Source organism: Phocoena sinus, chromosome 3 (assembly GCF_008692025.1).
Source record: "Phocoena sinus isolate mPhoSin1 chromosome 3, mPhoSin1.pri, whole genome shotgun sequence".
Taxonomy (NCBI): Eukaryota; Metazoa; Chordata; class Mammalia; order Artiodactyla; family Phocoenidae; genus Phocoena; species Phocoena sinus.
Window position 1 is genome coordinate 100,041,498 of NC_045765.1, and position 25,934 is coordinate 100,067,431.

At 39.5% G+C, this 25,934-nt stretch overlaps 1 protein-coding gene across 1 annotated transcript in view; it reads right to left on the reverse strand.

Annotated features, from left to right (window-relative positions):
- Positions 1-25,934, reverse strand: part of ADGRV1 (adhesion G protein-coupled receptor V1) — a 533,314-nt gene that overhangs the window by 37,604 nt on the left and 469,776 nt on the right. The window contains exon 86 of the mRNA XM_032627062.1: positions 22,004-22,125. Within this exon, the coding sequence (XP_032482953.1) occupies positions 22,004-22,125 (122 nt within the window). The remainder of the gene's footprint in view (positions 1-22,003; positions 22,126-25,934) is intronic.

The following is a 25,934-nucleotide window of genomic DNA, read 5'->3' on the forward strand; positions in this document are numbered from 1 at the left end:
AGGGTAGAAAAGCATAAGGGAAAAATTATGACAAAACCCACCCACATCACATGACAATATATATTCCACATATATGTACACACAGAGTAATCATAAACAACTTTTCCTGTCAAACTAGTTTTCTCCTTGCTTTTTCAGTGAAAGGCCCAGAAAGAAGAGGAAAGTAATACAAAGTCATTAACTTTATTGCAATCTAGTTCCTCTTGTTTCAGAGCCAGGAAAACATTTTTAGATTTAATTTTACTGGTAAATAAAACACTTCTGAAGTTCAACAAGTGAATGGTCCAAGTTTCATTTTTTCCCCTCTCTATACTGACCTTTATAGAAACACAAGAACAACATCTGACATTTTGTGGAAAATAAAGAAACATAATTTAGCAATTTTTAGCCAATAGCCACATGCTACAGCTTTAGAGTTGCTCAACTCTTTCCAGACACAAACGTCTCACAAACATGCTTCATACTCTTCTTAAAATCACAAGTAAATAAACAAAATTTTAATTAGATAAGCTTGCTTCGCATACTTGACTGATGTCAGCCTCGCCTCTCTGGGAAAAAAAAAATCAATTAAAAAGAAACAAAGGAACAAATACAAGACACAGATGACACTGTCTCAAATGCTGAGCTGCATTTTTGAAGTGCGGCTGGATAAAGCCAAAACTGCAGGTCCTGACTCACTTAATTAGACTTCTGGCCCAACTCTCACACACCATAAAGAAGCGTAAAGAAGAAATACACCCAAGAGCCCAGGGGCTGACATTTCTTTTGCCTTGTCCCACGTCTCATCTGCTCACATGCCCCAGTCCTCCACTTGGAACAAAAATCGTCTGTTGTCTCCATCCCAGCCACTGGACCACTGGCACTGCCTCTATTTTTGGTGAAAATTTCCAATAGCCTGGTGGATGGAGGGGCACATTCAAGGAACACGTAAGGAAGCAGCACAGAGCATGGTTACTGAGCTCCTCTACTTTTGATTTTCATGGCCTGTTTTTAGCTCCAGTTGAGGAATAGGAATGAGTACCATTCCCTGACACTCCCCATTCCATCGCTCCTTTATCTCCTCCGTCTCCCGCAGCATCTCATTCCCGTATGCTCGGACGTAACTGCAGGTTGCCAAGCACAGCTGAGGAGGTCCTGGCCTGACTTGCCAGGCGTGTGCTTTTCCCCATCTATCAAGGATAACTGGATTTGCGCCTGCTCTTGGGCTGTAGATCTGAGCAAGGTTGAACCACGTGTCTCGTAGTCATCCAGAAGGGCCAGCCTCTTCCCCTTCCCCTCTCGGATCAGTCACGGACTGGAGGTCACTTGAGGGGATGGACCATCCTGTGGCCACCCTGGGAGTTGGGGTTCGCTCCAGACTATGTTCAGAAAAGGGGTCCAAGAATTCTTAAAACAACTCTGATTTTTTAAAAAATGTCTGGTATAAAAAAAAATGTGTAAATGACAGCGAAGCCGGGAAAGAGTTTCTTGTCCCTGATCCACATGGACCACGAGGGAAGAAGCCCTTCCATGAGTGCCTCCTAGGTAAAGCCAGAGGCCACACCCTGGCAGCTGAGCATCGCCTGCTAACACGCTGCGATTGGCCTGTACACTATTTCAAGGTTGCCTTTACATTAGTTGCCAACATTAACAAGTTAGGAGCTTGCACGTCAAAATCTGGTTTCTGGCTTCTCTAGAAAAATCATACGATTGGGCCGACACGGGCTCTGCTTCGTGTCTAGTAAACGCTTAGCTGGAGCCAAGTAGCTGCTGCCCCTTTAGACAATGCACGCTGCCTCTTGACCGCAGTCCCGGCCTGTCTGCTCTCAGGCCTTGGAGCGTGGGAGTGTGTGTAGCTGCTCGTGAAAGCAGCCGAAGTTCCTAAGACAGGACCTGGTGGAAGCACCAGGCTGTCGTCGGCAGATATTTGGCAATTTGCCTGGTACTTTCTCTAACCTCTTCCTTCCCCTTTCTACCTGCCTCGGAGCTGCCCTGAAGCTGCATGCGGGCACTTACTAGTAAGAACATCTTCCTTTGCCAAAGGGTCAGAAGTTCAAGAAAGGCCCAAATGCCACCCCTCTCTGATGGCCTTGTGTCTGTGAATCGAATTGCTTTGGCAGGAAAAGACTTATTAGTGAGGAAGACAGATAACTCATATAACTGAGCCAACTATTTGTCGATAAAAAGATGTAACGTCATGCTAAGGGAGAGAGTGCTAAGGGCTAAAGGGGAAATGTGTGTGTGTGTGTGTGTGTGTGTGTGTGCGTGTGAGATTTTATTTTATTTCTTAATGCGGGCCCCAAATTGGAATGCAAAGTTGATAAACATAAGGCCTGATGTCTGAAGTCAAGATAAGGGCACTCAAATCGTTTCTTTGCTTCAACACGAAACTACGGAGATTACGTTTATACTCCGTATTCAGGACAGCTGCCAGTTCTCTCCTTAGAAAACAGCAGAGGCTAGCTCCTGGTGACACACAGCGTGAAACCTGCTGCAGGGCTAGGTGATAAGTTGGTAACACAGAGGCAAAAGACAATTGGGGTGATTTTCAAAGTGCTTCAGGGCCTGCAGCTGTAAGACGCCCGTTGACTGCACAGCAGTGAGGCAGCTACAGTTCTTTCTTTCACACAGCTCTGAAAACACAAGCAATCAACTCTGAGCTGACTTGGGGAATCCAGTTGCCTGCCTATGATTCCTCACAGCACCGGCCATTATTAACTGCTACTAGGAATATGCACTGGTTTTCTGAAATCGCGCAAATCTGGATGTTTTATTCTGTCTTTTCACCCTTCCTGAACTGGGAAATTCAGCATGTCTCCTAAAACAAACAAACAAACAATGCCTTGCAGAACACTATTAGGTGGATTTCTTGGCTTTGCGTTTTCAGGGCAGAGATGGGTCCTTGTGTGCGGAAGCCTTGCTGTCTCAGACGATAACACACATAATTATCTTAAGGATTACTGGCGGAACCCCGGATGTGTGAGAATGATCAAGACAGATTAAAAAACAAGGAGAACGGATGCAATCAAAAACAGATGTTGAAAGGGAAAGAAAAATGATAACAAAGTCCAGCTGATGGAATAGAGATTGAGATAAGAAGAGAAAAAAGAGAACGGCCAGTGGTTTTAGATGGATACAAACAGTGCGAAGTTCAGGTGCCATTCTCCGTGCCCTAAGGTTGGGATGAGGTTCTTTCACAGCAGTGCCCCTTGGTGCAGCGTCCAAAACTGTAAGTGCTTTCTGGATTCAATTCAGCAGGTTCTCAGCACTATTGGAAGGGCTGGGATTGTGAGATGCATGGAAGATTTATAAATCATGGCCCCTGATCTCAAGATTACACTCTGGATCACAATTTTATTTTATGCATTTACGTTTTATTTATTTATAATAAATTTCTTTCATGCTGCTTGGAGCTCATGCTGAGGCAGTGACAGTGGGAGGAGCAAGGGCATCCGTGGTTATGGTTCTGTGTTCCAGCAAAATAAACACCCTGGTGGCTGTCTTTGAACTTGCCTTCATAGATGGAATGCAAAAGAACTGAATTAAATATTTACAGTGGTTAAGGTACTTACAAAAGAATGATATTTTAAAGAAGCTTTTTAAAAAGTTCTTGAAACTGTTCTAATAGATAACAATGTGACGAAAAGACTTTGCTCATGCCAGCTCCCCACTCCCTTTGCGGTACGCGGGCCTCTCACTGTTGTGGCTTTGCGGAGCACAAGCTCCGGACGCGCAGGCTCAGCGGCCATGGCTCATGGGCTTATCCGCTCCGCGGCACGTGGGATCTTCCCAGACCGGGGCACGAACCCGTGTCCCCTGCATCGGCGGGCGGAATCTCAACCACTGAGCTACCAGGGAAGCCCTCAAGGCTATTTCTTTTTATTCTCCTACATAAGCGTCATTCCAGTTAGGTGAAGATGACCATGTTCTTTCCCATCTTGTGCCTTTGACTGATTCATTTCTTCTATCTGAAGACCCTGAAGAGACTTTCTTCTCCTCCAAACTCATCCAAATTTGGAATCCTTTGCAGCCCAGCTCTAGGACCACATCTTTCATGAAGTCATCTCTGCCTTTTCTAGACCTTTCAGAGAACTTCTCTAATTATTATTATCGTTGCTAAGAATAATTACGAATAAGACTAGATCACAACCATCACAGTAAGAGTAACTAATATTTCTGAGCAGTCTTTCAACTCCACAAACTTGACCATGGTTCACATATATTATGTTTTTCATATTATTCAATCTTCAGGTAGGTACTATTATCATCCCCATTTTTCAGACAGGAACTGAGGCTTAGAGAAGTGAAGTACATTTCCCAGCGACACCTAGTAAGTGATAGAGCATTCTTGTCAGTATCATCAATTTAGCATTTAACTATGAATATTTGTGTCTCTTGAGCTGCTATTTGTTAGTCATTAAACTATTTTATTTTATTTATTTTTTTAAATAAAGTTATTTATTTAATTTTTGGCCGCGTTGGGTCTTCGTTGCTATGCGTGGGCTTTCTCTAGTTGCGGTGAGCGGGGGCTACTCTTCGTTGCGGTGTGCGGGCTTCTCATTGTGGTGGCTTCTCTTCTTGTGGAGCATGGGCTCTAGACACGTAGGCTTCAGTAGTTGTGGCTTGTGGGCTCTAGAGCGCAGGCTCAATAGTTGTGTCATAAAGGCTTAGTTGCTCCGAGGCATGTGGGATTGTCCCAGACCAGGGCTCGAACCCATGTCCCCTGCATTGGCAGGCAGATTCTTAACCACTGCGCCACCAGGGAAGCCCCATTAAACTATTTTAAATGTACTGTTTGGGCAAGGGGTTTTAGTAAGAAACAAAACTGGGGTTTCAAATACAAAAGGTACTCTTCTGTTAATCTTGTCATTGCTCTTCAGGGTTCTGGGAGACTTAGGAGATATCTGAGATTGAGCAAAGAGAAGCGTGGAAAGCACCTATGAGTGAAGAAAGGGCAGTGACAGCACAGAAGAACACTGGGATGTCATCTGGGACCAGTGGTTGTTTGCTGGAAACCCGGGTTCAGTTCCCAGACCAACCCCTCATTGGTCAGTTACCCTAGAGCTCATCTTACTCTCTGAGGTCTCGGTTTTCCAATTGAAACAAAAGAATAGCAGAAAACGTGTACTTGCAAAAGTTATAAAAAGAACAAATGGCAAAAGCAATGTCTCTAAAACTTTTCTGATTCCTCACACAGAGCATCAGTCATTTTTATAAAGTTTTGGAAAAGAATCATTAAGTTCCAGAGCTAGGCAAGATATTATTTGATTCTATTTGTTTCATAGATGAAGAAATTCCGGCCTCATGACTTGGTCAGTGTCACACAATTAGCTAGTGACATATCTGTGCTTCCTAATTCTTAGTTCAAAGCTTTCTTCATGGGTCATCACAACCCATAAGTACAACCTATTGTATATGCAAGTCTATACATGTCTTTTTGTACTTGGGACATATAGTAATACATTTGTAATTGATTTCTTTTTATGATGGTGTTCTTCAAGAACTATTTTGGCCCCAAATGAAAATAAAGAAGAAAAGTAGAAATTTTAGAAAGAAAACTTAGTGACTTAGCAAGTCAACCTTCCAGCCTTGCCTTCTTCATCCATAAGGTAGAGTAGTCGATGCAAGATTACTAAATCAGGGACTTCCCTGGTGGCACAGTGGTTAAGAATCCACCTGCCAATGAAGGGGGCACAGGTTCGAGTCCTGGTCCGGAAATATCCCACATGCCACAGAGCAACTAAGCCCGTGTGCCACAACTGCTGAGCCTGTGCTCTAGAGCCTGCGAGCCACAACTACTGAGCCCACGTGCCACAGCTACTGAATCCCGCGTGCCTAGAGCCTGTGCTCTGCAACAAGAGAAGCCACCGCAATGAGAAGCCCGCACACCGCAACGAAGAGTAGCCCCTGTTCACCGTAACTAGAGAAAGCCCGCACACAGCAATGAAGATCCAACGCAGCCTAAACTAACTAACTAAATAAATAAATAAATAAAGATTACTAAGTCAGTGAGAATCTGACAGAATGATAAAACTACTTTTGGTGCCCAAGAATTACCCAAGTTGTCATAGTGAAAGGAGCAAAAAATGCAATATATGTGATAGGAGATAATAATCCAGAGGAGCAGAAAACAAAGAAGGTTAGGCAGGGGCAGGTGACTGTTTTAAGTAGAAGAAGGGAATTATAAACAGTATGGATACCAATAGAGAAAAGTGCAGAATCTCTCAGAATTATGGTTGTATACAATGAGAGGGAGAGGTCTGCAGAAGACGAGTAATGTGTAAAAGAAAGAACAAGCTGGAATGAATCCTACAGGTGTGTGGGGTAATAGTGGCAACCAGACAGGATTCTCAGAAAATTCACAGTGGCAGGTAGAGGGGGAGCACAGCTATAACTATAGCACGACAGAACAAGTCTCTTTCCCTCAGGTCAGTAAAGGGAGGCAGGAGAAAGGAACAGAGTAGTGAGCGTCAAGGTCAGGGGTGTATAGGATTTTGTTAATTCACACCAATTAATGAACCCATTTGGTGATTCAAACAAAGCCAGATTTCAAACAGATTTTATATATGGTTTCAATTCACTTTTGCATTAAAAATGTGCATTCCATGCTTGAGAGAGAAGAGCACATGATGAAATTAAGTATCAAGGACTAGCGAAATGTGGTTTTGTTTTGGTAGAGATGACCTTTCTGTTTCTCTGACTCTACTTTTCTGAATAAAATGTTTGATTTATATAGTTTAGAGGCATAGAAAAACACTGTGGACTCTGTCCAAAGACGCAAGTACTAAATTATAGTGTACTAAGAGAAACCTACCAGTTACAAAACACTGTGGATTTTATCATTTATACATAAGTAACATACTGAAGCATGGACGAAGAGGACGAAATAAGAATTTTACAAGCACATCATAATAAAACGTACAAAAATTGGGGTGATAAACACAGCAAGTCCACAAAATTTGCAGCAATGATTTGAAGGCACCCATTCTTCAAGATAACTCTCGCACTGGCAGTACACATCTATATTATTCTAGGTTAATGTTTTTCATGTAATTTAATTTTGAAGTGGAGCTCATGAGTGAAGAACAGAGCAGAGGTTCTCGTATAGAACCTGTATTCAACTAGTGTAGTCAACAGGAACTTGTCACTCTCTGTTTACCTGTAGTATATTATTTCATTTTGCTGAAGACTGTACACACATAAAGTCACACTGGCACTGATGAGAGACATCCAAACACTTTACCTGAGGCCAGTATGTATTTAGAAATAAAAAATATTTTCTTGGATGTTTCCTTAAAATATTGAGACTAGTCTAGAAGTAACCAAATTTGCAAATGGACAAAATTCAAGTAGATGTGAAAAACTTTTGCAGATTTTTTTCTATAATGGCTACTTAATTGGTTTCTTTGGAAGAAAGCAAACCTTTAAAATATGATGAATGAGATTATCTGAATAAAAGAAAAGCAAAAGACTATAGCAGAAAGTTAAATTTCTCAAAAGTATCTCATAGGAATGTGATGTTGAAAAGCGTCCATGGGGATGACTACTTTTCTTAAATTTGTTTCAAGCATGTACATTTGTAAAAGACCCAGAGAAATATAAATGCATTATTAATAGGAAAATTATTATGAATAAATCTATTACTAATACAGTATTATTATAAGAAAATTAAAAAGAAGCAGATTCCTCCAGACTCAGAAACACGTAACTAAGTTTTCACACTTGGGATGAGAAGTGAAAAGGGAGGCATCCCTGTACAGTCTCCCCTTTACTTATTTATTCATTTTTTTGCAGTACGTGGGCCTCTCACCGCTGTGGCCTCTCCCGCTCTGGAGCATAGGCTCCGGACGCGCAGGCTCAGCGGCCATGGTTCACGGGCCCAGCCGCTCTGCGGCATGTGGGATCCTCCCAGACCGGGACACGAACCCGTGTCCCCTGCATCGGCAGGCGGACCCTCAACCACTGTGCCACCAGGGAAGCCCTCCCATTTATTTTTATAGCGATTCTTCACGAAAAGTGGATAACTTAAAAGCATATCATCTGTAATTCGGTAACATTTACAACTATTGCGAAATTCATTTAGTAAGACTATACCCTGTCCAACTCATTGTAATAGCTCTGGTTACCCCATGAACTGTTAGACTTTAAAGGGGAAAAGTATTCGAGGGTTTTCTGATAAAAAAAAAAATCATGGATAAATTTATTCAATTTTAATTTGCCTATCACTCTTCATTGAAAAAAGAAAAAACAATTCCTTTGAAAAACTTCCTTTTAGCAAGTGATCAGGTCACTAATACAGCTCTAGTAATCAGGTTATACAGTTCTAGTAATCTTTTTTCCTGCACTCTTTCACTTAAGATTCTCCAACTCTTGCTAGTGCTGGGGATGGAGGTGGGCACTCAGTGATGAAACAAGAAATCTTCAGCGCAAAGTGCTGTGACCACATCAGCAGACAAGAGACTGCCTAAACGCTCAAAGAGGAGAGAAAGCAGAGAAGCAAAAGGGAGACAATGGCTTCTCAAGCATCAATTCCCTGACTTCATTTTAAGAGACCCAACCACATCTGGGACAATTGCTCCTTGGATTGAATACAGCCAGTGAATCCAAAGTTTCCATTCCTTTTTTTGCAATTCCATCATTTCAGATGGCTTGTCTAGCCCTAGTTAGTGCTAAGTTTACTATGTCTTTGTCTTCACTGTAAATATCAAGTAAGTGGAGAAAAATAAAGCCAGAGACTTATCATGTTTTCCTAGAAGAATGTTAACTGTACTGTGCTTTTGCTGCCATGTTTAAACTTAGTTGATATTCATTGAAAAGTAATGTGTTAGGGATTTCAGAAAACAGTGGAGTTCATGGATAAGAGTCTTACCAGAGGTTTGGGAAACCCACTCCATCTGGCCTGTTTAGCTCAAGGCATATGGTTTTTGGATCTCCTTTAACGATCATCCTCCTAGATGCTTGGAGCCTGGGCCATGTAATCCAACACTTGATTTCTTCTAGCCCTGTCTTAGTCTCTAATTGTGTCCCATATGTAAGTTTTTTTCCTACCCAGTAAGGTCTATATGATATTTAAAAAGACAGACTAGGCAATTGGTCCAGATGGAAGGCAGTTCAGCTGCAGCAGCAGTTAAGAGCTTGGGCTTTGAGAGTGGCAGAGACAATGAGAGATGGGAAGAGAAAGCAAGGGACCTCTAAGGAAGCCATAGACATACCACCAACATCACATGTGTTTTTAGAGCTTTTCCTGCCTCCGAAGGTAGGGATCATTTTTTTTTTTTTTTTTTTTAATGTCTGTTTCGGCTTTCTCAGTGTTTACAAGTGTCCTAAGCAAGCCACAGGAACCTGACTTGCTAACTTAACTTCATGCTCAAGGTCACTTCTATTAAGACTGCCTAAATTACAGAACTAGGGAAATGAAGGATGGCAGATAACTTGTGGGCAGCATATTCACTGTGGAACTTCTGTCTAATCTGGAATCTGCTTTGTACGATACTGCTGCCCCACAGATCCCTCAATGAAGATCTTCAACTAAGCCAAAAAGACACTGTTCTTTGGGAGAATGTGACTTTATAGTGAACATCAATGTTAAAATAGACAAACATTTGTTGAAATGCATTAATTTTTATAAGTGAAAGATAACAAAACAATAATTCATATGTTAACTATGCTTATTGATTCATTTTAATTCATCTTGTCTCTTTATGCATTTTAATTTAGCAAAATTTTTAATTCAACAAGCATTTGTTGAAAGCTACTCTAAGCACAGCCTTCTGCTAAGGTACTGTGGAATAAGGAAATAATAAGAGGTTCTACAGCCTTGCAGCATTGCAGAGCCTAGTGGGGGAACTGATCATAGTTTATAGAATGGCAGCTCATAAGTAACTGGGTGTGTGACCGAGCCTAAATTACTTAACTTCTCTAAGACTCTGTTTTTCTGTATTTTTTTTTTTTTTGCGGTACGCGGGCCTCTCACTGTTGTGGCCTCTCCCATTGAGGAGCACAGGCTCCGGACGCGCAGGCTCAGCGGCCGTGGCTCACGGGCCCAGCTGCTCTGCGGCATGTGGGATCTTCCCGGATCTGGGCACGAACCCGTGTCCCCTGCATTGGCAGGCGGACTCTCAACCACTGCACCACCAGGGAAACCCTGTTCCTCTGTATTTAAAATGGCAAATATAATAGTCTCTACCTTGCAGGGTTGTTGTAAGGATTAAATGAAATAAATACAATTCCACATAATAAGCACTTAATAAATATTAGTTACTATTGTTGTGATTTTTATTATAAATATATATTGAGCAGAGAGGCATGGAGACGTGTGGTCTAACATATACATATACAAACACATTCTAGATTAATGTTTTTGAATGGATGAATATAAAATTTCCAGTGTTATGATATTGGCTCAAAAATAAGGTAAAATACATGTAATCTACCATATTACCCCTTTATAGTGAGAGTTTCCAAGGCTGACAGAGAATCTGAAGTGTTTATAGTTACACTCATACTCACAACTAACATTTTGGAACAAAGGACACCCTATAACTAACAGATGTCATATTTACATCACATTTATATAGTATCTATACACTGGGGTCTTGTAGCTAAATAAGATCATTGAGCTGATAGTTTAGTGAATGTGGCCTGTGACATCAGCAGGGTTCTGAAAAGACCGAATAATCAGCAATTAGAGAAACACTGCTAACTGATTTCAGTGGTACGCTCTGAAGATCTGAAGCTCAGAGGATTCATTTGTGTGGAAATAATCTTAAATGCATATGCAATTATGGTGTCACATGAGGGAAAGAAGAAAGGCAGTTAATGTTACTATACACCTATTATATGCTAGAAATCTAAAAATATTTTTTGCTTAATGTCCACAGATGCCTTACAAAGTAAATCGTAGTATTCCCATTTTGGAAAAATTAAATAATTTGCCTAAGACCACAAAGCTGAAAATCTGTAGGACAGTATCTGTATTCCAAAATACGTTTACCTCACTATTTCATGGTATTTCTCAAGCTAACGAGAATGTTATTTAAATATTTGCAGAGGAAAACAGTAACATGGAATTGATTTATTCTGAAGGATGAAGATAGAACTTCCTGGATCCATCTAGCTAAAATGATTTTTTTTTAAAATTTCAGTTTATATTTGAATTCATGCCATTAAAACTTTTTTCAGTAGGAGTTTAGTTGGCATTTTTAAAAATCCATATTCTGAGAAGGCCGACCTGTTTCCTAGAGCAGTAACCTTTCAAAATATGCACCTTTAGCTGCTCCTCTGCATTGATTGTTTGTTTGTCTTATTGGTGTATTTTAGTTTTGTGAAATAGGTATGAGGTTATTCTATAGCCAGAGGTTATTCTACAGCCAGAAAATCCTTTTTGAATCTCAATGAATCTCAGTCTTCAACTGATGGATTATAAATTCTAAGACCTTACTCACTTTTTATTTTTCAAAATACTATATATATATATATATATATATATATATATATATATATACTATATATATGTTTTGGTGATATAGAAGACATAAAGTACACCTCATCAGTTGACCTTAAGAAGTTGCATGTATAGGCTTCCTCATCAGTGTTCCCAGGAGCACCACCAGCCCAGTGCATATGTTTTAAGAGGTATCCACTGGATATCTGATGAATTGCAGTGACTCTAAATATCTTCATTTATTAATGTGCATTCTGTTTATATTAAACACTTATTAGATACTTGTTGAAATAAATTTGAGACTTTGGTTTCTGGCTCTGATAGAGTTTATATCAGATTAACTCTAATTGATTACAATTCTACAAGCTGGACACATAGACAATAACAAAACAACAAATACAGTAACAAAACAGCAGAGGGAAGGCATCCAAACAGCTAGTATCTGAGGGACCAAGATCCTAGAAAGAAGCAAAACCCATTGAGTGGGGAGCCCTATATTCACTGCTTTTTTTTTTTTTTTCTTCAGGGAGTTTTCCAATTCAAAGTGAGATGCCCAGAGGCTGAACAGAAAGTTGTAGCTGGGACTTGCAGCAATCTGACTAGGTTGGGGAGACAAAAAATAGAGTTCAAATCTACTAAAGCAACCAGGACCTAAGGGGCGAAGGCTCCAAAGAGAAAGGGAATGGTAAAGGCATTTGCCACTTCTCAAGCTGCATGGGGCTGAAAGGCTAAGAAACTAAGCAGAAAGCAGCTGCTCAGAGGCTCAAAAGCTAAGCAGAGAATTCAGTCGGTTCACAGTACCAGGGAATAAAACAACGGAGTCCAGAGACTGAGAGCAAGAGGAGTTCCAGGAAACACGACAGGCTTTCAGCTGAGTCACCTGGGTCCCCTGAACAAACTTTTAGTTTGCCCCAAGAGAGGGGGCAAAACATAACTAGAGTAACCATCGCAATGCCTGAAACCCAGTTTCTGCTGGACCAAAGAGGTGATCAGCCCATATTCTCTTTTGGCTTCCAAAAGAAAATTAAATCCTCTTCAGAGAAAGAAATTTGAACTTTTTATACGGGAGTTGCACACTGACTGCCACCTATGAGAATTTACCTGTCAAAGCTTTTGTTTGGCCCACACAATGTTTGCTTTTCTCATCTGCATGCTTTGGGGAGGAGGCTCTGCTGTCTGGTTCTTCTACAGTCCCCACCAATCCCTGCAGTCTCACAATAAACCTATTTTGCCTCCATAAGTTACTTACCTGAAACTGAAGGCATGTGCTACACATTTAAAAGCAGATGAGTGATGACAACAATCTATGTTGTAAGCCAAGCACCGACAGACATGGAGAACAGGCTTGTGGCTGTCAAGGGGGAGGGGGACTGAGGGAGGGATGGAGTGGGAGTTTGGGGTTAGCGGATGCAAACTAGTATATATTGAATGGATAAACAACAAGGTCCTATGGTGTAGCACAGGGAGCTATATTCAATATCCTATGATAAACCACAATGGAAAAGAATATTTTTTAAAAAAGAATGTATATATGTATAACTGAATCACTTTGCTATACAGCAGAAATTAACACAATACTGTAAATCAACTATGCTTCAATAAAAAAAAAAGACTGAGGGGCTTCCCTGGTGGCGCAGTGGTTGGGAGTCTGCCTGCTGATGCAGGGGACACGGGTTCGTAACCTGGTCCGGGAGGATCCCACATGCCGCGGAGCAGCTAGGCCCGTGAGCCATGGCCGCTGAGCCTGCATATCTGGAGCCTGTGCTCCGCAACGGAGAGGCCACAACAGTGAGAGGCCCGCATACCACAAGAAAAAAAAGACAGAGCTTACAAACTTCCTCTCTTTGGCCTCTCATTTGCCTTCATGTAGCTTCTGACAAACATTTCTTTTGTCCATTTATAGAACTTTGTATTTGTAAAACATTATGTAGTTTACCAATTATATTTTATACATATATTTTAATATAATACTTAGGACAAAACTGAGAGCAAGAATTAGCAACTCTCTCTGGAAAGTAGGTAACTAAAGCTCAGAGATGTCAAGTCATTTGGTAGAATAGAGGTTGCATGACACTTAATTGTATGCTTCTTCTACTATAACTAAACAGCTCAATATTAAAGAATGTTATCATAAAATATGCAAATAAATGTATTTACCAAAAAAAATGTATTATTCCCACCCCAATGTCTGAGTAATACATGAGATAAAAACAAAATTTTAGACCCTGGAAAAATTATAAATTAACACCAAGGCAAAGAATCTGAATGACTGAGTAAAAACTGGCTCAAACGTTAAATGTTTTCTTCTCCCAAAACTGTTTTAACAAGGGGAGGTATGTGTCTCGCTTACTCTCATTCTTGTAGGTTTGATAATTCAGAATCAGAGTGTGCTGAATCCTTTCACAGGTAAAGTAAAGGCTCACAAAGCCCAAGAAGCCGTGTTACACGGTTAAAACGCAAAAAATGCAGTCATAGAGGGTGCAGGAAAAAACTTTGAAATGGAAAAACCACTGAGTAAGAAACTAACATAGGATTAGGGCAGGAGAAATGGGGTACCTGTTTTGCAAGGATGCAGCTAGGTGTCAAAACGTAGTCTATTCAATCCCATCATTTCTAAACCTGTATTTGTAGAAGACATTCACTGGCAGATCAGATCCTGACATTTGTATTTAGAGAACCCAGCACAAACAAAAGTAAAAACCCTGCAGTCTGTCTTAAGAGCCCTGCTTGGCCAATCAACAGGTTAATGAGAAGGTAATGCTATCATTCAATGTCAAATGGAGTAAGAAGTTTATTACATGAAAACTCAAAGATATTTCATCAGCCCAGATGCTACTGAACACTGAACAGAGTTGCACGACCTAATCAAGACAATTTAAATACGTCTACTTGTCTTAGCTTCTGTATATTTATTTGTAAAGTTACAGAAATGTTCTGGGACGTTCTGAAGAGCACACGAGGCATTCATTAGTTTCTGAATTTCACTCTACAAAACAAGTGTAGTAATTTTTTTCCACTGAGCTTGACATGGTTCTGGGACAAATCAATAGATAGAATCCCAACCTCCTCTGGCTTCTACATGTTTATTCCAGGGTTTTCTGGGAACACTGGTTTTCCACTCTTCATGAATAGTTCATGTGCTAGTCTCCAATGGAAACAAAATGACATTTCTTATTACTGCTGGCCCTTGGAAAGCAATGGCAAAGGGAGTGCCTTGAAACAATTAGTCCTCTGTAACTGATTATTTAACAATGTGTATTTCCCAAGAGCTGTTTATCCTCAAAAGGAAGCAGCCAAAACTAAATAGGTAGTGTATCTATGTAGACACCTGCACTGAAGTCCTCTGGATGCGAAACGGGGATTCTCACAGAAGAAAATTAATGGAGGATTATTTTCTTTTCTATTCCATTTGCAATGAACCCTGTACCTTTCCGTGAGCAAGGAAACATATTCCATTTCTCACGATACCTCAAGGACTATTTTTATTGGGAAAATCTCTTCATGAAAGATGGATTTCGTTTTGAAGCTGAAATTCAACATAGAACAACAAGAGATACATGGAAAGCAAGGAAGGTAGAAAGAGAGGGAAGGAAGGAAGAAGGGAGAGAAAGAAAGAAGGAGGATAAAGAAAAGAAACACTATTTTTTAGTAGAAGAAAAATGCTTTATGTGTTCAAGGCACTCTAGTGGCCACTAAAAAACCAATAATTTTTTAAAATGTAGGAGAAACTGTTCCCACCTTTAAGTCACTTATTTCCCTAGCAATTTAGCTGTTAAAGATGCAGGGCTAGGAATGAAAATGATTTTAACTAGCTGACCTTAAATTTGAATACAGGCTATATATTTTTAGCTACAAATTCCATGTTGTAACTCCCTTCTCTGAAATAGGGAATGATTCAAAAACTGCCAGGGAACATCTCGAAACCAGATGCTCACATAAACGAACAAGTACAAGTCAGTTACAGGGAGACGGTCAAATAAGATTCTGAAGAATGTGGTCTCACAACTCACATACTGAGAAATGTCATATCCCCATACTATGTAAAGTTCCGCTCCCTTGCCAACTTATGCATTCCAAGAAGAATGCATTTCAGCTTTTGGAAAGGTTCTTCTCTGTATATGAATCTTCTCCAGAACTTATTTTTCAGCATCTCCAAGAAGCTCATGCCTCTTTACTGCCGGCTACCCTCATTATCTTACCTGGGATTCCCTACATGTAAGAAGATTGTCAGTCAGTGAAATTTTGACGTAGTCAATGTGAGAGCCCTAGAGAAACCTGAAATAAATGCTGTATGTAAGTCTGAAGCTGAGTGGTTAGGTTAAAAATAGAAATGTATTTTAGAACATAGTTAAGCTAGGGGCGATGCACAAAACGTTTACAGTGTGGCATAGGCACTGACCCATCAGACTGCAGGTCCAGTGCTGGAGCAGGGTCCTGGCGCTCCCTGTCTAGCCAAGCATTAGCCTTTTAGCTGCTAGAGGTCTGTGGTGCTTCTAGCTTAAATAGCTAGAAGTCTGGGACACTTGCAGGGGGTTTAGACAGTACCTATTTCAATATTATGATGACTGATAGGGTTCTACTAGTGACTACCAGCTGAGTATCAAACTTAGTGATTATTTTCTTTAATTGTTACACAAATGTGGATATACCTTGGACTAAACATTTTAAGAAAGTTGTCATCTGTAAGTTTTAGCATAAATCTACTTAGAAATGACAAACTCAACTTTTTTTTTAAAAAAATAGAAGTTATTGAGTTAATGGATGAGAAAATTAAGAAAAATAATGTAGTCCCTTATGACTTTTCTGTGGACAATACAGAGACATTTGGTTATATGATGGATCCCAAGGATACTCATAATAAACCTATGTCACATTGATTAAATTTCCTAGTAGTTTGACAATAGCTGCCCTTGGCCTTGTCCAAACATATCAATGAACAAGAAAATTTAGAAAATATATATAATGGACACCTGTTACTTTGGTCTGCCTAGCACTGTTACCATTCTATTGGTAAGAGATTCTTTTCTTCTGGTGGGAATTCCATTCCATGTGGTTTTTGTGAGATCAACTCATCTTTCCACTGTTAGCGTCTGCTCATGACCCAGGCCTGGCCAGAGTACCTGCCACCCTGTGACTGGTTTCTGGATAATGAATGATTCAAAGTGAGGGTAATTTAAGTCCTTCACAGGATTTTCCCTGCTGGGGCTGGAAAGCCGGTAGGAATTAAGACTGGTGGTGGCTACCATGCTCAGCGCACTCAGAAAGCCCATTTAGCAAAAAACAAGATAGAGCCCCGAGGCCTTTGGGATTTGGGATTGCTAAGCAAGTATGTACAGAACTACTTTTTTCTTTTTGGAAATTTTAGAGTCCCTCTTTTGATACAAAAGAAAGCGTAATGGAAATCAGGATTTGTTCACCTCACATCCACACATCAAGTGCATCATGGGGAAGTGGAAAAACAGCAGATACCATAAACATGCTGACATGCTAGCAAGCAACTCCTAGAATTAAAAAAAAAAACAACCCAGGAAATAAACTCAGAGGACATTTCCCCCTTTATTCTCTATGTTCTGCTTACTCGCGATACTCAACAGTTTAAATTTTTTTAAACAATCAAGAAGATGTAAATAACATGCCTAAATCAATAAAAATTTGAATTAAAGTTCAGTTCTTGAGGAAAAAATGTCTTAGAGTTCAAGGAAGAAGCAATAAAAATAACAGTAGACATATTTAGAATGATAACTTTTTTTACATCACTTTTGCATTTGCATCCATCATGCTTTAGAAAGTATTTCATATACATTTTCTTAAAATGCTCAAACATATTAAAAGTTTGGTAGCTCAACCCTGAATCTTCAGAAAGTGATCAAGAAATTTCTGATAATATTTCAAATGATCAAGATTTTCTTTTTTAAATTGTACCCAATAATAAATATCAAATATCAGAATATTATAAAAATATAACTTTCATCTGTCAGTTTCAGAGCACCTATGGCATAATAATAATCTGGATTAAAAAGTGAGGCAGTAATCACCTCTGAGCAAAATATAAAAGCCAAGCGTAAGATATATAGTACACTTTTCCGGTCACAGGTGTTGACAAAAGCCAATAAGAACATACAAAAGTCAGGGACTCCCCTGGTGGTCCAGTGAGTAAGACTCCGTGTTCCCAATGCAGGGGGCCTGGGTTCGATCCCTGGTTGGGAAACTAGATCCTGCATGCATGCGGCAACTAAGAGTTTGCGTGCCACAACTAAGAGTCCACATGCCACAACTAAGAGTCCTCATGCCGCAACTAAAAGATCCCACATGCTGCAACTAAAGATCCCGCATGCCGCAACTAAGACCCAGAGCAGCCTAAATAAATAAATTAATTAATTTAAAAAAAGCATGAATCATGGAAATGCCCAAGTTGAAGACGTGAAGTAGTTTATAAATTAAATGAACTTTAATAAACCCTAGAGAAACCATATTTTCCAAGTGTTTCTTAACAGACATTCCTTTTAGGACTGACTCACTGAGCACTGGTGCTAGGAATGTACCAGGCAACAGTGATACAAAAAGTCATTGCTTCAATGGTGCCGCATAGATGGAATTAAGCTCATTAAACATGAGTTTGAAATATTTTTAGTTTTTACTTATACTTAGCTTGTTTTCAGTTCCTCAAAGAAAGAGATCATAACAATTCCTTTTTTATCTTCCTGTGAAACATAGTTTAATCCTCAACAATCCTCCTTTATTACCAAACCTCTAACCTCCATAAGAGCTCAATAAACCTTTCTCTTGTGTGTGGTTTGATAGGTTACAATGGCTACCATTTCAATCGTAAGGCTTAATTTATTTAATTACTGCTGAATTACAATTACAGATTTTAGGTGTCCAACCCGAATCCCACCAATTTCTCTCTAAGCAGTCATTTCTTTACCATCTTCCAACCCACCGTAATTTATTATTTACTTTCTGCTTAGAAACTGCTCCTTACCTTTTACTATTTTTACCACAAGCTTTTAATCCATTCCTCTCAACAAATGTCCTTGCTTTTTGCCTTTCAGAGATAAGAGAGAGCATTACATACAAACCGCAACTTTCCAGACTTTCAGCTCCAGAAGAGTTTTTCGTGTACTCCTATCCTTCCTTCTTTCCTGAGCCTCAGTGAAAGAAACATGTCTAACTCCTCCCTCAGACAGGCCATCTGTTTCTTCTGTTTTCCTGCCCTGTCCATGATCTTGCCAAGGCAATGAGCCTTTCCTCCAGTTGTCAGTTTTTTCTTCTCTGTTGGTTCTTTTCACAAGGAAAGAAAACCAAACCCCCAAGTTTCCTTTGAACCAACCAATCTTCCTTCCTAAGCTATTATTGCTTTCTCCATTAAACTTCTTGAATAAAACAAACAAACAAAAAAAACTGCTCTTTAAGTGTGAGTTACTGTACAATTGCTTTATGTTCATTATGCCATTTAATTAAATCACACTGTAATCCTAAATGGTATTTATTCCCGTTTCACAGATGAAGAAAGTAGAACTGGGTAAACATCTGTGACTCAGCTGAAGTCAACCAGATAGTAGGCTGGTGGAGTTATGATCACACACACTTTAACCAATAGTTCTCAAGCTGTGGTCTCTAGAGCAGCTGTATCAGCATCTCCTGGAACTTGTTAGAAATGCAAATTCTCAGGTCCCACTCTGATCTACTGTATCAGAAGCTCTGGGTGTGGGACCTACAATCTGTGTTTTAGCAAGCCCTTCACGAGATTCTGATGATACTACAGTGCGGGGACCAGTGCACTAGACCACAATGCCCTTCTGTTCTCATTCTATTTAACTTCTCTGCTACACTTGACAGAGTTAGGTGTTTTCTTTTGAAGCCTTCTTTTCTACCAGAAACTCCAAACTACTATATCTTGATTCTATTTCACTAACAATCTCTTTCACTAGCCTTCCTGCTAAAACATTGGTTAACTTTACCAATGTCTCCCAAATCTCACCAACTCACCAACTTTGCTGCATGTTCCCTAGGACCCTCTCTTGTTGTAATCTCCATGTTGATCAAAGGAGTCAGTGCCCAGCCATTCATCGTAGCCAGCATCTCTAGGTGACGTTGTTCTCTTGCCCCCTGCATTCCTACATTTAATTGGCTAACCAAATTTCGTCAATATTTATCTCTAGAATATTCTCAAACCTGTCACCTATCTCTATACCTATCTCTAGGCTGGTATATAACAGCCTTCCTGCCTGGAGCTGCTCTTCTTTTCAATACCATCCTAAACATTACCAGTTATCCTTCTAAAAAGCAGGTATAAGCATGTCATTCCCATTCAAAATTTAAAAATTAAAAAAAAAAAAAAACCCTAACAAAATTTTAAAAACTAATCAGAATAAAACAAACAAAACACCCAACTTTTATGGCTTCCCTTTACCTAAAGGCTGAAGTTTAACATCCTATTCTGAGCATGGTAACATGGTGATTAAGCCAACCTAGCCTTCTGTCTCCTCTCCCACCACTAACTGCAAAACCTTTCTTCCTCCCCCAAACCTTTGGTAAACGTAGGCAAGATTAATCACATTTCTTTTTTGCAGCCTAGGCTAACACTGTATTCTCTGCCTGAAATACCCATCTCTAACTATCTACTCATCACTTATTTAATAAACATTAAATATGACACAAACTCAGGGGCAGGTAAAATGAACAAATTGAATATATCGAGTATAATGAGGTAACGTGCCCCATCTAAAGAGGGCAGCATCTACTCAAGACTTGAAAATTGCTGCCATGCAAATACTGCCATTAGAGGAAAGCCAGACATTCAGGTTTTCATGTGAAATTTCTCAATTTAAAAATTGAGCAAATATATATTTACTTTTCACATCTTCATTGGAATATAAATGCTTTACAATGGTGTGTTAGTTTCTGCTGTATAACAAAGTGAATCAGCTATACATATATATAAGTCCCCATATCTCCTCTCCCTTGAGCATCCCTCCCACCCCTCTAGGTGGTCACAAAGCACCGAGCTGATCTCCCTGTGCTATGCAGCAGCTTCCCACTGGCTATCTATTTCACATTTGGTAGTATATATATGTCAGTGCTACTCTCTCACTTCATCTCAGCTTCCCCTTCCCCCCATCCCCGGTGCTCTCGTGTCTGTTCTCTACACCTGCCCTGCCACTGGGTTCATCAGTACCACTTTTTTAAATTCCATATATATGCGTTAGCATACAGTATTTGTTTTTCTCTTTCTGACTTACTTCACTCTGTATATTAAAAAAATCTAAAACCCTGTTCTGTGTACCATTGTGTGTCCACCAAATAAAACACATCTATAGGCTGTCAATGTGGACTTTGGTGTTAGTTCTGCTAGGCCTAGGTATTCAAAGGTGACCAAGACAGGGCCTCTGACCTGAGTGGCTCACCTTTGGTGTTCAGCTCAAACACTAGCACAGGCAGGAGTAAACAAGTCCTCTACTCTGCTCTCATAACACTTTGTTTACATGGCACCTGCCAGAGTATACCCTTACAGCTAATTGTTTGCTTACTCCCTGAATCATCAGATCCTAGAGAAGCAGTGCTGTCATCTTCACCCTAGTAATGGCAGCACTGGCACACTGTGCTAGTAGCTGGTACTCAATTATAACTCTATTGGGAGGTGTCTATATATCAACTTGTATCAACTTGATTCCAAATGTTTAAGCCACTTTGTATTTTTCCCTCTCTAAATCGATATTATGTTTTGATTAGGTACCATGCTGTTAGATATGATCTCACTAATGAATCTGTCTCCTAAAAAGCAAACCTAAATATGTTTTGAGTCATGTTTCAGTTTTATGCTATAATCCTAATATTTTTCCTACAGAGGTTTCTTGTAAGATGGTGGTCCAAACAAGGGCTGTTTACAGATATCCTTGGCAAATTCAAAAAATTGTTTTAGTCTAGGACACATCTTTTCACTTTGAAAAATAAGAAAAAATGTGTTCATTTGTTCAGTTTGCTAATTTCAGGGTACAACTTTTTTTCCATTTAACGAGAGCACTAAAAAAGTCAGCTTTAACTTTTGTTACAGTTATATAATTCCTGGTTACGCTATCCAAACATTCTCACAAAGCTAATTTAAGCTAGGCATTGCCAGACTTGGAGGATGTCAATCAGTTTTCAGTGAACCAAAACACCAAGCACCAGACTCAAGAGGGAATTGCTTGACCATCACTGTTATTTTACTCTCAGTTCATCTAATTTCTAGACACAGACCACTCCAAATATGTGCATATGCCCTAGATGGCTGCCATCTGTGAAGTTTATAAACATCAATCCTATTGAAAAAGAAACATGTTTTTGTAGTTACTTTAGGTGTTGTCAAAATGAAGGAGGGTAAATATTTTATGTCTTCCCTATTTGTATAACCAGCAGTTAGAGGGTCCAGCCATATTTCAGGTGTTAAAAAATTTTAACATAATCTTTGTCATTTTATTCTAAAACTCTGTGTGATGTTTTTGGGCATACGAATTCACCTACATGTGGACACTTGATTTCTTTACGTTGAAACTCCCTGCCTCGTGTTTATGTGTGCGGTAACCAAACTGTAAGGCTTACCTGCAGACTGTTGAAAATGACAAAGAGGACCAGCATCCAGAAGTGTCTGTAAGCCATGTGCAGGCCTCCCCAAAGCCATGTCATTGAAATCAGGGCAAAGAGATATAAAACCAGTGGAATTTCTAGACACCATAAAATAAAAAGAAAAGAAAAAAAAATTTTGAACTTCAGAATACTGCATAATCATACATATACACAAAATTATTTTTAGCTACTTTCTGGAGATACTCTCTATGTCTAAGCACTCATTTTGAAAGAACAACCTTGGAAATACCAGTCTTACAACAGAGAAGAGAAGGCAACGGTAACGTTGCTGAGTCCACCTTCCTTCTGTTTTGCTGGTAGGCAGGGGACTGAAGAAGGATGAGAACTGCTCCTCTCCTAGACTACCACCTGCTGGACTGTTCAGGAAGTGCCACCAACAACTGGGGAGATGCAATCACATTTCAATCCCAGGGAAGACCGGGTATATAAATCTCCTTAAAAGAGCTCTCTACCAGAAAATGGTAGGCAGCAGTGTGCTCTCAAAATTACTGTAGTCCAGTCTGACATTTTAAAACTTAAGTGATATAACTTGTTTGTATGTAATGGAAAAATACATATTTATCTCTTTTTCTGAGTGGACACCAAACGTCACAGCTATGGTTAAGAGCAAAGATGAAGTGAAGGATTCACTACTGACAACACTAAGCTTATTCTACCCATCATTTTATTGTGCAAGTTGTTTTAATAGTTTCCAGAACAGATTTCTTCAGGGCCAAAGGACTTCATTACCCTTTCTACTTATTTTTGATATTTGGGATTTAGTATAACAATCTTAAAGAAGGGTTATTAATATTTAAATGGCAAGCTATAGAATATTTGGAAACTGAATCAGATCTTAGCAGCTGCACATAAACACATTTTCAAGCTACTGAAAGACATCAGGAAGGACCACACATCACTGACAACGCTCATGACAGACCTCAAAGTCCATATATACTCAACATCATCAATTAATGCCTAAAATCTACATACATTGTGGAAATCTAAACAGTTATTTACAATTTTAGCAAATTAAAATTTTTTATTTTGAAACAATCTCAAACTTATAGAAGGGTTGCAAGTACAGTATGACAAGAAAGTTTTGTTTTTCCCTGAACCATTTGAAAGTTGCCAACCTGATCCCCCATCACCCTCTGAACATTGTAATGTACATTTTCTACAAAGACATTCTCCTACATTAACACAATACAACCATCAAATGAGAAAATTAACACTGATATGTTACGACTATCCTCAGATCCCACTCAAGATCAGTCAATTATTCCAGTAATTTCCTTTGTAGCAGAAGAATCCAGTTGACATTTCTGTAGTCTTCTTTAATCTGAAATGGCTCCTTTAACAGTACGGAGGTTCCTTAAAAAACTAAAAATAAAACTACCATACAACCCAGCAATCCCACTACTGGGCATATACCCTGAGAAAACCACAATTCAAAAAGAGTCATGTACCACAATGTTCACTGCAGCTCTATTTACAATAGCCAGGACTTGGAAGCAACCTAAGTGTCCATCGGCAGATGAATGGATAAAGAAGATGTGGCACATATATACAATGGAATATTACTCAGCCATAAAAAGAAACGAAATTTTGTTATTTGTAGTGAGGTGGATGGACCTAGAGTCTGTCATACAGAGTGAAGTAAGTCAGAAAGAGAAAAACAAATACCATATGCTAACACATATATATGGAATTAAAAAAAAAAAAGGTCATGAAGAACCTAGGGGCAAGACAGGAATAAAGATGCAGACCTACTAGAGAATGTCCTCAAGGACACGGGGAGGGGGAAGGGTAAGCTGGGACAAAGTGAGAGAGTGGTAGTGTATATATGGACATATATACACTACCAAATGTAAAATAGATAGGTAGTGGGAAGCAGTCGCATAGCACAGGGAGATCAGCTTGGTGCTTTGTGACCCAAGGGTGGGAGGGAGGGAGATACAAGAGGGAAGAGATATGGGGATATATGTACATGTATAACTGATTCACTTTGTTATATAGCAGAAATTAACACACCATTGTAAAGCAATTATACTCCAATAAAAATGTTTAAAAAATAAATAAATAAAAATAAAATGGCTCCTTTGAGTGTCATTGGCTTTTGTGACTCTGGCATGTTTGAAGATTACCAGCCAGTTTGTCTTGTAGAGTGCCCTTAAATTTGAGTTTGATATTTTCCTATGATTTAGATTACAAGCTTTGCCAGAAATCACAGAAGTGACCCTGGGTTCTTTTCATAACATTCTATTGGATGGCACAAGATTTCTATTTGTCCCATTATCTAGGAGGCTCATTTTGGTCATTTGATTAAGGTAGTGGCTGCATGAATTCTCCATCGTAAAGTTAGTCTTTTTCCCTTTGTAATTAGTATGTATCTTGCATGACATTACTTTGAAACTAGGTAAATATCCATCCTTTCACTTATCAAATATCTGATTTATGTGTTTACTTATTTTTATAATAGGGACTCATATATTCTCAACGTAATGGGTTATCATCTATTACTACCATTTATTTTGATGCTCAAATTGTCCTAAGTCTGATTAGTGGGAACCCCTTCAAGATGGTTTCTGCGACTTCTGTTATGTCCTCATCATTCTGTTTTGGCCCAACAAGATGTTTCAAGCTCATCTTGTACTTTCCCTGCCCCAGTGCTGGCTTCCTTTAGGGTAGAATGGTGTTCAGAAACCAAGATCTGGGGCTGGGTATGGTCATTGCTATTGGGGCGCTGCTGCTCCTACATCCTCTCAGTAGACAGAGCTGGGGAATACCTGTCTGCATACATCTGCACACACACTCATTTCCATCTAGATTTCTATATCTATCTCTGTACAATGAAAATCATTAGTGTATACCAATATTTCCAATTCCAATCCAATGCCACAAGGTTAATTGGAATTGTCTCTCTTTCTGTATTTGTAACTTCCTTCTCTGTTGGCAAGAAATGTATTTCTCATTATTCTTAAAATATTTACCTATTTGATCAACTCTATTTGATTGTAACCAGTCTCCCATTGCTGTTGTCCCTGCCTTGCACAGATGGCCTCCCAAATGCACTCAGGTTCTTAGGAGTCTCGTGAATATACTCCACCCTTCACAGGGATGCCCCCTCACAATGATTGGCTTGTGACACTCCATGCTTGACACCTTCCACTGGATGCATACCTGGCTCTGTCAAACTAATGGCTTTAAGATGGAATTGTTCTGGAAGGGAAAAGAAAGGAAAGAAAGAAAGGAAGAGGGAACCTGAGCATTTTTTTTTTTTTTGAGAAGAAAAAAGCCTTTCGAAGGACACCATACTGATATCTTATCAGATATCCCCTTTTTAGAAAAATGTCAATTGTCTAAGTTATTACAACTGCACAGAGAAAATAAGAATAATATAAGACACAGTTTATGCAGATGAATAGTTCCTGTGTCTTCGATGCCTTATCACAGGACAGGAGTGAATATATTAAGATTTATTTAATTTTTTTTAAAAAACATCATTTTTGTTTAATGAAATCATACAATTTGATAAAGGGCCAGAAGGCTCTTTTTTACTTCTGACAAGATACCTTAATACTTAGGAAATTGCCTAAGCTATGCTCATGAAAGTTTTCAGAGATTAGGTATTAGTCTGGCAACTGCATCCTTTGCACTCACCGTGCAAGGACAAAATTCTATTTATGGCTCTGTGTACAGTGTAAAAGGACATGCATATTTTGCATGAACAGCTAGGAACCAAATTTTCAAAATTTGGCCTGCATGTTCCTGTGAGTGCCTAGAGCCAGACAAGTGCTGTGCTGCTGACAAAGCTCCATGCGGAAGCCAAAAGAGCATACCAGGGCTGACTAGGAACACCCAGGGCTCATGTTTTTCTGGAACTCTGCAGAAAAGTGTGGTAGTT